The sequence below is a fragment of the Trichomycterus rosablanca genome, chromosome 16 (assembly GCF_030014385.1).
Source record: "Trichomycterus rosablanca isolate fTriRos1 chromosome 16, fTriRos1.hap1, whole genome shotgun sequence".
NCBI lineage: Eukaryota > Metazoa > Chordata > Actinopteri > Siluriformes > Trichomycteridae > Trichomycterus > Trichomycterus rosablanca.
In genome coordinates, this window is record NC_086003.1 from 29,140,836 (window position 1) to 29,153,952 (window position 13,117).

At 40.1% G+C, this 13,117-nt stretch overlaps 1 protein-coding gene across 2 annotated transcripts in view; it reads right to left on the minus strand.

Moving 5' to 3' along the window:
• The window catches only part of tnksa (tankyrase, TRF1-interacting ankyrin-related ADP-ribose polymerase a), a 73,457-nt gene that overhangs the window by 691 nt on the left and 59,649 nt on the right, over positions 1-13,117 (minus strand). For both annotated transcript variants that reach the window (XM_063011329.1, XM_063011328.1), the window contains exons 18-26: positions 11,842-12,030; positions 10,075-10,312; positions 9,126-9,208; positions 6,621-6,741; positions 6,426-6,523; positions 4,397-4,471; positions 4,040-4,145; positions 1,424-1,610; positions 899-1,055 (exon numbers count right to left, since the gene is read on the minus strand). In XM_063011329.1, coding sequence (XP_062867399.1) covers positions 899-1,055; positions 1,424-1,610; positions 4,040-4,145; positions 4,397-4,471; positions 6,426-6,523; positions 6,621-6,741; positions 9,126-9,208; positions 10,075-10,312; positions 11,842-12,030 — 1,254 coding nt within the window. The remainder of the gene's footprint in view (positions 1-898; positions 1,056-1,423; positions 1,611-4,039; positions 4,146-4,396; positions 4,472-6,425; positions 6,524-6,620; positions 6,742-9,125; positions 9,209-10,074; positions 10,313-11,841; positions 12,031-13,117) is intronic.

Here is a 13,117-nt window from a genome sequence, read left to right on the forward strand (position 1 = left end):
AATTATAGACTATTTTTTTATATTTATTTTTTAAATATTACAGATTTATTTTTTAAATATTACAGATTAAATTTTTTTAACATTTTAGATTTATTTTTTAAATATTAGATACATTTTTTTTTTAATATTACAGATGTAATTTTTTTAACATTGATTTATTTTTTAATTACAGATTTATTTTTTAATATTACAGATTTATTTTTTAATATTACAGATTTATTTTTTTAATATTACAGATTTATTTTTTTAATATTACAGATGTAATCTTTTTAACATTATAGATTTATTTTTTAATTACAGATTTACTTTTTATATTACAGATTTATTTTTTAAATACTACAGATTTATTTTTTAAATATTTCAGATTTAATTTTTAAATATTACAGATTTATTTTTTTAATATTACAGATTAAATGTTTTTAAATATTACAGATTTATTTTTTAAATACTACAGGTTTATTTTTTAAATATTACAGATTTATTTTTTAAATACTACAGATTTATTTTTTAAATATTTCAGATTTAATTTTTAAATATTACAGATTTATTTTTTAAATATTACATATTAAATGTTTTTAAATATTACAGATTTATTTTTTTAAACATTATATAATAATTTTTTAAATATTACAGATTCGTTTTTTTTTATATTACAGATTTTTTTAAAAACATTATAGATTTATTTAAAAATATTACAGATTAAATTTTTTTTAAAACATTACAGATTTATTTTTTTAAACATTATATAATTATTTTTTAAATATTACAGATTCATTTTTTTTAAATATTAAAGATTTTTTTAAAAACATTATAGATTTATTTTTTTAAATATTATAAATTAAAGATGTAAAAAATAAGAGAGTTTCTATATTAATAGTGATAAATGTGACTCTCTGACCTGCTCCCCTCTGTAGATCACGTACTCGGCGTACGCCAGACCGTTGACGCTGGGACGTCCGATGACCGAGTGATGACCTGGAGGAGCGTGAGCCATTTTCATAGCGCTGAACTGCAGGAAGGATTTTCCCAGGGTCACCCGACAGAACAGCATCTGCCTGCACATCACAACACCCGTATATATAATACATAACACACCACAGCGCCACACGCTGGTCATTAAGAGCAAAAGAAAATTATTATAATTTACTTATTAAATATTACATATTGATCTGTTTTTTTTATATTATTATATATTATTATTTTTCAAATATTAAATATTATTATTTTTAAACATTTTACTTTAAAAATAAAAAATTTTCTCAAAGTAAAATTTAACAGCAGCCCTGATAGTTTTCCTCTGGTCAAACTCCAGTCGACCAGCTGACGTTTGTTTACTGTTTTAACTGAGTTATAACTGACTGGGAGATGAACCATGTGATGAATTAGTGGATATTTATTAGCTGGTGCTGGTGCACCTCTGTACCTGTGACAGATGTAACAGGAGCGGTCCTTGTGTGTGGGGCAGCCGGTGCCACCGCCGATGCCATACACGTACTGGTTGCTTTTGGACGAGTTCTCGGCGAAGTAGATGCCCGCTCCGAACATGCCCCCTATGTAGGCGTGTCTCTCATCAAAGCCTTTGTGGATGATGGCGTTAATGAAAGGAGAACCTGTATGGAGAGCGAGAGGAGCAAAGCATTAATTACTCTGAATTCTGTTCTGGATTTTCAGCACCTTCCCCAAATTAATTCATCCTCATTTTTGGAGACCAGAAGGCCCTTAACCCACACTCCTGTATTTAAAGCTTCTGCCAGACTAACCAGTGCGTGTGAAGTGCACATGTGATGCAGGGACTGATTTCAGCTCACCGCTGCCCCCCACTGGCTCCCTCTAATCTACCGTTTATTTGTTGGGGTCTATACATACTGTATATATAAGTAAAATTTCAGCACATATATTAGTACCACCAGTATTAGTATTAGTATATATCAGAACATATAAATAAAATTATAGTATACATCAGTACTATCAGTACCATCAGTATACATCAGTATGTATTAATATACAGTATATACTAACAGTACTGATGTATACTAAAATACAGATATTTACTAATATATAATTATAGTACTGATATATACTGACGTTAATACATACTGATATATAATGATGGTACTGATAATATTAATAGTACTGATGTATACTGATATTATAAATAGTATTGATAAATACTGGTAGTACTAATATATACTGATATAATGTTTACAGTTACAGCTGATAATAAAGCAATAAGCCACGAGAGGCCGTGCATTACTGTGATTGTAGCACGGGGATGACGTTTTTGGTACGACGCGAAGCGGAGAGCCTGAAACTTCTTTCCCCGTGCTAAAATCATAACAGTAACGCACGGCCTCACGTGGCTTATTGCTTTTATAAAACGGCGGTCAACATAAAATATAATAAATACAACAATGTTTAATTCATAAATGTATTTATTGTGTATAAACTTACAATAAAGCGTTCTTCCGCGACGCAAAATAGTTCGATTAACAGTGTTGCTAGGCAACACGAGGGCGAAAATAACATTAACTTTTTCGATTCAGTGGCGTATTAATATGGAATGATGTGAGGTGGTCATAGGTGTGAGTTTATCGGGGATTTTACAACGGCTTCGAACGCGGCTCAGCCAATCAGATTTTAGGACCGGAACTATCCGTTTTATAAATACTAATTCATACTGATAGTACTGATATAAATATACTAATAGTACTGATGTATACTAATACATAGTGATGTATACTAAAATATACTGATATTTACTAATATATCATGATATTACTGATATATACTGACGTTAATACATACTGATATATAATAATGGTACTGATAGTATTAATAGTACTGATATATACTGATAGTGTTAATAGTACTAATATATTGATAGTATTAATAGTACTGATATATACTGATAGTGTTAATAGTACTAATATATTGATAGTATTAATAGTACTGATATATACTGATAGTGTTAATAGTACTAATATATTGATAGTATTAATAGTACTGATATATACTGATAGTGTTAATAGTACTAATATATTGATAGTATTAATAGTACTGATATATACTGATAGTGTTAATAGTACTAATATATTGATAGTATTAATAGTACTGATATATACTGATAGTGTTAATAGTACTAATATATTGATAGTATTAATAGTACTGATATATACTGAGTGTTAATAGTACTAATATATTGATAGTATTAATAGTACTGATGTATACTGATAGTGTTAATAGTACTAATATATTGATAGTATTAATAGTACTGATATATACTGATAGTGTTAATAGTACTAATATATTGATAGTATTAATAGTACTGATATATACTGATAGTGTTAATAGTACTAATATATTGATAGTATTAATAGTACTGATATATACTGATAGTGTTAATAGTACTAATATATTGATAGTATTAATAGTACTGATATATACTGAGTGTTAATAGTACTAATATATTGATAGTATTAATAGTACTGATGTATACTGATAGTGTTAATAGTACTGATACATATATAATGATATATACCAACAGTACTGATATGTAAGCATTTTTATATATGTACTGATGTATATTAATACATACGTAGTGAGATATACTAAAATATACTGTTATATACTAATATGTAATGATAGTACTGATATATACTGATATAAATTAATACATACTTATATATACTGATGGTACTGATATTTACTGATAGTATTAATAGTGCTGATGTATACTTATGCATAGTGATGTATACTAAAATATACTGTTATGCTAATATATAATGATAGTACTGATATATGTTAATACATACTTATATATACTGATGGTACTAATAGTACTGGTATATACTGATACATATGTATACTAAAACATACTGTTATGCTAATATATAATGATAGTACTGATATACAGTATATCAGCACTATCAGTATATATCAATATGTATTAGTATATATCAGCATTACTATTAGTATATAGCAGTATTGTGTGTGTGTGTGTGTGTGTGTGTGTGTGTGTGTGTGTGTGTGTAGCTTGTACCATGGAACAGCATGCGCTCGTTATGGTGGTTGTGATTCTCGTCTGAGATTTCCTTCTGTCTGTGTGCGTATCTCTCTCTCAGCTTCTTATTCACCACCTTCTGGATCTACACACACACACACACACACACACACACACACACACACACACACACACACACACACACACACACACACACACAAGCAGAGAAAAACACACACACACACACAGAACAACACACACGCGTATGAGTATCTCTGATAGGGAACATCTCACCCTGGCAGCGATGCCTCTAATGAATGCAGTGAAGGAACATTAATCACATCAGCACACGCGCACGAGTCCATGTTTATTTTCCATCATCGGCGTGGTGTTTACCTTCAGGATGTTGTAGCGGCTGAACACACCTCCCGCATTCCCTCCGTCTCGGTGCTCTCGGATCGTGCTCTGCAACTGAAATGCACACAAACGTCGTTACAGTGTATCACAAAAGTGAGTACACCCCTCACATTTCTGCAGATATTGAAGTATATCTTTTCATGGGACAACACTGACAAAATGACACTTTGACACAATGAAAAGTAGTCTGTGTGCAGCTTATATAACAGTGTAAATTTATTCTTCTCTCAAAATAACTCAATATACAGCCATTAATGTCTAAACCACCGGCAACAAAAGTGAGTACACCCCTAAGAGACTACACCCCTAAATGTCCAAATTGAGCACTGCTTGTCATTTTCCCTCCAAAATGTCATGTGATTTGTTAGTGTTACTAGGTCTCAGGTGTGCATAGGGAGCAGGTGTGTTTAATTTAGTAGTACAGCTCTCACACTCTCTCATACTGGTCACTGAAAGTTCCAACATGGCACCTCATGGCAAAGAACTCTCTGAGGATCTTAAAAGACGCATTGTTGCGCTACATGAAGATGGCCAAGGCTACAAGAAGATTGCCAACACCCTGAAACTGAGCTGCAGCACAGTGGCCAAGATCATCCAGCGTTTTAAAAGAGCAGGTTCCACTCAGAACAGACCTCGCGTTGGTCGTCCAAAGAAGCTGAGTGCACGTGCTCAGCGTCACATCCAACTGCTGTCTTTGAAAGATAGGCGCAGGAGTGCTGACAGCATTGCTGCAGAGATTGAAAAGGTGGGGGGTCAGCCTGTCAGTGCTCAGACCATACGCCACACACTACATCAAATTGGTCTGCATGGCTGTCACCCCAGAAGGAAGCCTCTTCTGAAGTCTCTACACAAAAAAGCCCGCAAACAGTTTGCTGAAGACATGTCAACAAAGGACATGGATTACTGGAACCATGTCCTATGGTCTGATGAGACCAAGATTAATTTGTTTGGTTCAGATGGTCTCAAGCATGTGTGGCGGCAATCAGGTGAGGAGTACAAAGATAAGTGTGTCATGCCTACAGTCAAGCATGGTGGTGGGAATGCCATGGTCTGGGGCTGCATGAGTGCAGCAGGTGTTGGGGAGTTACATTTCATTGAGGGACACATGAACTCCAATATGTACTGTGAAATACTGAAGCAGAGCATGATCCCCTCCCTCCAGAAACTGGGTCGCAGGGCAGTGTTCCAGCATGATAATGACCCCAAACACACCTCTAAGACAACCACTGCTTTATTGAAGAGGCTGAGGGTAAAGGTGATGGACTGGCCAAGCATGTCTCCAGACCTAAACCCAATAGAACATCTTTGGGGCATCCTCAAGCGGAAAGTGGAGGAGCGCAAAGTCTCGAATATCCGCCAGCTCCGTGATGTCGTCATGGAGGAGTGGAAAAGCATTCCAGTGGCAACCTGTGAAGCTCTGGTAAACTCCATGCCCAGGAGAGTTAAGGCAGTTCTGGGAAATAATGGGGCCACACAAAATATTGACACTTCAGGAACTTTCACTAAGGGGTGTACTCACTTTTGTTGCCGGTGGTTTAGACATTAATGGCTGTATATTGAGTTATTTTGAGGGAAGAATAAATTTACACTGTTATATAAGCTGCACACAGACTACTTTTCATTGTGTCAAAGTGTCATTTTGTCAGTGTTGTCCCATGAAAAGATATACTTAAATATCTGCAGAAATGTGAGGGGTGTACTCACTTTTGTGATACACTGTATTTACAGCCGGAAAAATACTGCTGCCAAAATACTTCACCCTCCACATTACAACATTTACAGGCTCTTGTGGGGCGGAGACGCCGCCATTCCGTATTACCGTGTCCAACTTACAGAACGCTGGAAGTTTATTATTTACATGCCATGCACTGCGGTAGGAACTAAGATAAGAGTCTTAGCTGTGCCACCGGACTGATCGGGCACTATAAGGCCAGCACGAGCGGTGTAGGAATGCTCGAGTATAGCGTGATCCTGTACGATCACTAGCCGCTGATGTTCCTGCACTCACCTCCTCCTCCACAGACTGGAACTCTTTATCATCGGGCTGCAGGTCGATCAGAACCGTTCCCTGACTCGCACAGTGGAACGTCAGGTACGGGTTGCCGCCTGCCGTGTCGGGCACACAGAGACAGAAAATTAAAACGTGCACTGAAAGCGACGGAAGAAGCAGCTTTGAATAAGAGATTAGAACCATCAGACGGACCTTGCTGACCACCCAGAAGCCTCTCGATGCCTTTGATGAGCTTGTGCCGGTGGCCGTACGCGTTGATGCCGATCTCCTTCAGCTCCTCGTGGCCCATGTCGGCCAACACGTCCAAGGTGATCTGCACAAGAAATAGTTCTTAGGTCAGCATCATCTCATAGTGCTCATAGTGATGTTCCACCAGCAAAGCCTGCTCAGATCTTTAATCGTGCAGTGTTTTTTTCCTCCAGGAGACTTTTCTTTGTCCATGTGATCAGACAAAAACTTCAGTCCAGCATTAAGGTGCCTATTTGTAAAGCTAGCTTGACTGTGGACAGAGACAACCATGTTCCAGGAGCTTCTAATTAAGGGTAACGAGAATCTAAGTCAGATGGAACTCCTTTATTTGTCATATATACGTCCCAGCTTGTTGACCCTCGGAAGCTGGGGTCAGAGCGCATGGTCAGAGCGCATTGTATCAGCGCCCAGCCATAGAAATACTGCCATCTTTTGACTGAACGAGCGCAAATTCCCACAGACATACTTCAAGGTGTGTGAGAAGCTTCTCAGAACATCGATTATTTTAAATGGGACGTCCGACAAGCTCACGGTCAGGTGTCCGAATACTTTTGACCACATAGTGCATCAGCAGGAGTCACTTTTGAAGCACCAATGAGAAGAAACCTCATCAGACCACCCCTGTCCAGCTCTAAGGTGGCCGTCTTTCAAGCTAGCTTGACTGTGGACAGAGACAGTCGTGTTCCAGCAGCTTCTAATTAAGGGTAACGAGAATCGAAGTCAGATGGAACTCCTTTATTTGTCATATGTACGTCCCAGCTCGTTGACCCTTGGAAGCTGGGGTCAGCAATTGTACGGCGCCCCTGGAAGGCCTTGCTCAGGGGTCCAACAGTGACTGCAGCGCGAAGATTCAAGCCCACAACTCCACCCACTAAGCTACAACTGTCCCATGTTAATGTCATTCCTGGTTTCTCTTGAAGAGACAACTGTTCCACGTACTTCAAGCTCACGGACCTGAAGCTGCTGGTTAAAATCTCCAAGACGAGCTCACTAGACTTAGACCCAACGTGACGCTCGGGGCTCAGTGTAACGGGTGCAGTCAAACGAGTCCTACTTATTATGGGCACAGAGAAGGACATCAGGATTTGAATGTGTGCGTTTTATCTAAAACAGTTGCAATAAATTATATTATTATTATTACATAAAGGAAATTATATACTTTTGAATATGAAGCAACAGTTTAGGGAAGGCCAGTGTCCTGCACAGAGCCCTGACCTCAGCTTCACTTGCCCAGCCTTACAAATACTGCCATCTTTTGTCTGAACGAGCACAAATTCCCACAGACATACTTCAAGGTGTGTGAGAAGCCTCTCAAAACAGCGACTCTTTAAATAACGATTGCTTTTACAATGCGAAGCTCACGGTCAGGCGTCCGAATACTTTTGGCCGTATAGTATATCAGCAGGAGTCGCTTTTGAAGCGCCAATAAGGAGAAACCCTATCAGACCTCCCCTCCCTCAGATACGGCATATAGTCTAAAGTTTCTGATGAGTGCCCGGCCAGGCCGGTAGCACCACTAAGTGTCGAAATAAAGGAAGCAGAAACTCGGTGTGAATCCGCGACTCCGTCTGCACTCCATCGGTCCCAGATGAAGATTTAACGGTGACGAGGGTGGAACCGATGCTCAGAGGAGGATAAAAGCCTGGAGGCCGGAGAGACGCTGGGCTGGAGCAGATAAGGCAGCAGCGTGGGCTTGATGCGTCACCCCGTCCAGATTTCGGGGGGCGTCTTATCGCCTTCCCGTCACGCTCGCAATTCCCGATCTGTTAGAGCCTCGATACGCCTGTCGCATCCTGTTAGCCTGACCGGGAACCCGGCGGCTTCATTCTCAGGAGGACTTACTGTCCTCTGTGGTCAGGAACACTCTGCCCATACTGATACCCATGCTGCCATGAGGGCACCTGCCATCCCAATTTTACCTTTTATATTTACGGCATTTAGGAGACGCTTTTATACAAAGCGACTTACAGTACTGTGACAGTATAATGTCTAAGCAATTGACGTTTAAGGGCCTTGCTCAGGGGCCCAACAGTGACCTTCTGACTACTAGTCAAGTACCTTAACCAATAGGCTACAACTGCCCATCATAGTACCTTAATATAGTGTCATAGCGAGGGAGTCTGCCATGTTCTCCTTTGTAAGCCATAAACAGCTCTGTGTGTTTTTATGACACAGTATATGGCCAAAAGTATGTGGACACCCCTCCTAATAGTTCAGTCAGGTGTTTCCATCACACCTACTGCCAACATCTGTCTAAAATCAATGATTTAAAGTCATTCATATGCTTCAAGCTTTGACGCATGTGATTCATCATTCATTTATTTGCATGGTTAACCAGTGCTTTATCCTGGTCAGGGTCATAGTGGGTCCAGCTTCCTCTGAATCGCTGGGTGCAATGCACTAACGCTCCATCACCGGGCCCTTAAAGAAATACAACGAGCGACGTACCTGCTCCCTCTCAAAAATGTCGCGCAGATGCTCCAGGCCCAGACTCTTCAGGAACTGAGTGATGTTCATGTCCAGGATGGCAACTGGAGGGAAAAAACAACAAAAAATACACATTTTATCAAATACACATTAACAATATATGACCAAAAGTTTATCCAAAGCTGCTTACAGTACTGACAGTTTACAGTCTAAGCAATTGAGGGTTAAGGGCCTTGCTCAAGGGCCCAACAGTGGCAACCTGGCAGCTGTGGGTCTTGAACCAGCAACCTTTTAATTTGTAGTCCATTACCTGAACCACTAGGCTACAACCGCCCTGTGACTACCAAAACATCCGCATTAGCATGGACTCGGTTCATTTTGTGGCTGTTACATGAATGACTCTTCTGGGAAAGTTTTGCACAGAATTTAGGACTGTGTCTGTGGGAATTTGTGCCCGGTCAGTCAACTCGAGCAAAAGTATTTGGACACTTAACCATGAGCGCTATTAAAATAGAGTGAGCTCTGTGAGATCTTTTCAGCTGGAACAACGGCTGCTCCTTTCAGAAGGCTTCTCTTGAGATTTTAAAGTATGTCTGTGGGAATTTGTGCCCATTCAGTCAAAAGATGACAGCGTTTGTATGGCTGGGCACTGATGTCGATTAAAAAAAGCCCCAGTTGATGTTACAGTTCATTCCAGAGCTGCTGAGTGGGGTTGAGATCAGGGCTCTGTGCAGGACACCGGAGTATCTTTTAACTGATCTTTTCTTCATGTCTTTGGAACAGGAGAGGACCTTCCCTAAACTATTGCTGCAAAGTTGGAAGCATATGCTTTCCTTTATATAACTGATTTTTAGCACCTGTTAGCAACTGCTGTGGCTGAAACACATGAATATAATATTTTAAAGAGGCGTCCCAATACTTTTGTCCACGTAGTGTATGTTGTACATAAAAAAGTCTGGGGTTCACTTACTTTCTCCCTCCTTCCGCTCAGCACCCGTGGCCCCGTCCGCTGGCCCCGACGCCCCGGAGGCGGCCAGATCGGACAGCGGTCCCGCCAGGTTATCGATGCTGCTGGCGGCCGACAGGCAGGACGGCGTGGAGGCGGGCGAGATGACGGCGGCGCTCACCACCGTGGCCTGGGGTTTAAGGCAGCTGGGCAGGGCGTCAGGGGGCATGGCGTCGATCAGCAGCGCCCGGATATCGTCAGCCTGCACGGCACAGAAGAAAAGAAAACGTCACCTAACCCCCTCCGAAATGTGTGAAGCCATTTCTTCTTACACTGCGCTGAAACGCACGGAAGGTCACGCTGTACTCATGTATTCCTCCACCACCACCCCATCCAGGGTTCCCTTTATAAGACACCTCAGAGAGCTGGGTTCTAGCGCAACAGACGTGACCTCAATGCAAACCTGCACCGCGCAGGTGAAAAGAAACGGTCCAGCTACAGCACACAGACTTCTGGGTAGTCCTAGGTACGACCCTCCTCAGTCAGGGTCGGGTGCAATAGAGGAGATAAAACTGGGGAATCAGGTACGACTAAATTGGGGGGAAAATGTGTACAATGCACAAATCTGTTTGAATCTTTTAGATGCTACACGACACGGTTCAGTTTGATTCATTCGGATTCAATATAGTTTGGTTTGGTTCAATTTGATTCATTTGGATTCAGTGAAATCTGGTTCAGTTCAGTTTGATTCATTTAGATTCAGTGAAATCTGGTTCGGTTCAGGATTCAATACATTTGAATCTTTTAGATGCTACATGACACGGTTCAGTTTGATTCATTCGGATTCAATATAGTTTTCGGTTCAATTTGATTCATTTGGATTCAGTAAATTTGGGTTGGGTTCAGTTTGATTCATTTAGATTCAGTGAAATCTGGTTCGGTTTAGGATTCAGTAAATTTGGGTTCGGTTCAGTTTGATTCATCTGGATTCAGTAAATTTATGTTCAGTTTAGTTTGATTCATTTGGATTTTGTAAAGTCAGATTCAGTTCAGTTTGATTCATTTGGATTCAGTGAAGCTGGATTCCGTTTAGTTTGATTCATCTGGATTCAGTAGCGTTGGGTTTAGTGAGGTCTGGCTCGGTTCAGTTTGATTCATCTGGATTCAATGAAATCTGATTCGGTTCAGTTTGATTCATCTGGATTCAGTAAAGTCTGGTTTGGTTCAGTTTGATTCGTTGGATTCAGTACATTTGGGTTTGGTTCAGTCCGATTCATTTGGCTCAGTAAAGTCCGGTTCGGTTCCGTTTGATTCATCGTTTTTTGTGCACCAGTTACTGATGATTTGTTGTTTGTTGTGTTCTCCGTTTTCCTGCTGTGGCGTTTCAGCAGTAAAGGTCAGCACGTCTCCGAGCATCTGTGATGCCGGCTCTTATAATTGGTGCGCTCGCTGCCAGCCAGAGTCGAACCCACAGGGGACGCGGTCCTAAATACCCGAGATGACATGACAAATGTCTCGAATTATCCAGGGATGAGGAACCATCTGCGCCGGCTTCGGTCCATTCACTAGAACTCCGCTCAGCTTTTATTAGAGCTCCACCGTGCAGAGCGGTGCTCAGAAACACGAGTTCCGGTCCGGTCACTCTCACGGCCGGGTATCACACCGGCGGTCAGAATCATCAGCATCAGCGCATTCACAATCAGGGATTAGAAATGAACCAGTGTAACATAATGGGGTTCCACAGCGTATAGAGCACACACACGGTTTAAAACTGATCTGTGTCTGTATTACCGTGGCTAGGTCGAGCGGCGTCTGGCCCTCCTGGTTCTTCATGGTGGGGTCGGCTCCGTGTGCCAGCAGGAGGGCGCACAGCTGGGTGCGTCCTTTCTGGGCGGCCTCGTGGAGAGGAGTGAACGCCCACTTGTCGGTAGCGTTCACGCACGTGTTGAACTTGATGAGCAGAGCCGCTATGTCTACGTGCTGGAGGGAAAACAAGACGGGTTAGTGCGGCAAGAGAGTGCGGCACATCTGTGTTTCAAACCCTGAACCAAAACCAGTTTGATTCATTTGGATTCAGTAGATTTGGGTTTGGTTCAGTTTGATTCATTTAGATTCAATAACATCTGGTTCGTTCAGTTTGATTCATTTGAATTTAGTAAATTTGGGATCGGTTCAGTTTGATTCATCTTGATTCAGTGAAGTTGGGTTCTGTTCAGTTTGACTCATTTGGATTCATTAAAGTTTGGATTGATTCAGTTTGATTCATTTAGATTCAATAAAGTCTGGTTCATTCAGTTTGATTCATTTGGATTCAGTAAAGTCAGATTTGGTTCAGGTTGATTCAGTCAAGTTGGGTTCATATAAGTTTGATTCATTTAGATTCAGTAAAGTATGGTTCGATTCAGTTTGATTCATTTGGATTCAGTGAAGTTGGGTAAGAGTCAGTTTGATTCATTTGGATTCAGTGAAGTTGGGTTCTGTTCAGTTTGATTCATTTGGATTCAGTGAAGTTGGGTTTGGTTCAGTTCGATTCATTTGGATTCAGTGAAGTTGGGTTTGGTTCAGTTTGATTCATTCAGATTCAGTAAAATTGGGTAAGAGTCAGTTTGATTCATTTGGATTCAGTGAAGTTGGGTTCTGTTCAGTTTGATTCATTTGGATTCAAAGCGTTGGGATCGGTTCAGTTTGATTCATTTGGATTCAGTGAAGTTGGGTTTGGTTCAGTTCGATTCATTTGGATTCAGTGAAGTTGGGTTTGGTTCAGTTTGATTCATTTGGATTCAAAGCGTTGGGTTCGGTTCAGTTTGATTAATTTAGAATTAATAAAATCTGGTTTGGTTCAGACTGATTCATTTGGATTCAGTTAGGTTGGGTTGGATTCAGTTTGATTCATTTGTATTCAATCAGGTTTGATTCAGTTTGTATTTAATAAATTTGGGTTCGATTTAGTTTGATTCATTTGGAATAAATAAATTAGTGTTTGGTGCAGTTTGATTCATTAAGATTTGAAATGGAAACTGAGTGAAAGCTATACGCCCCTTCTAAAACCTAAAATAATCCTAATTGA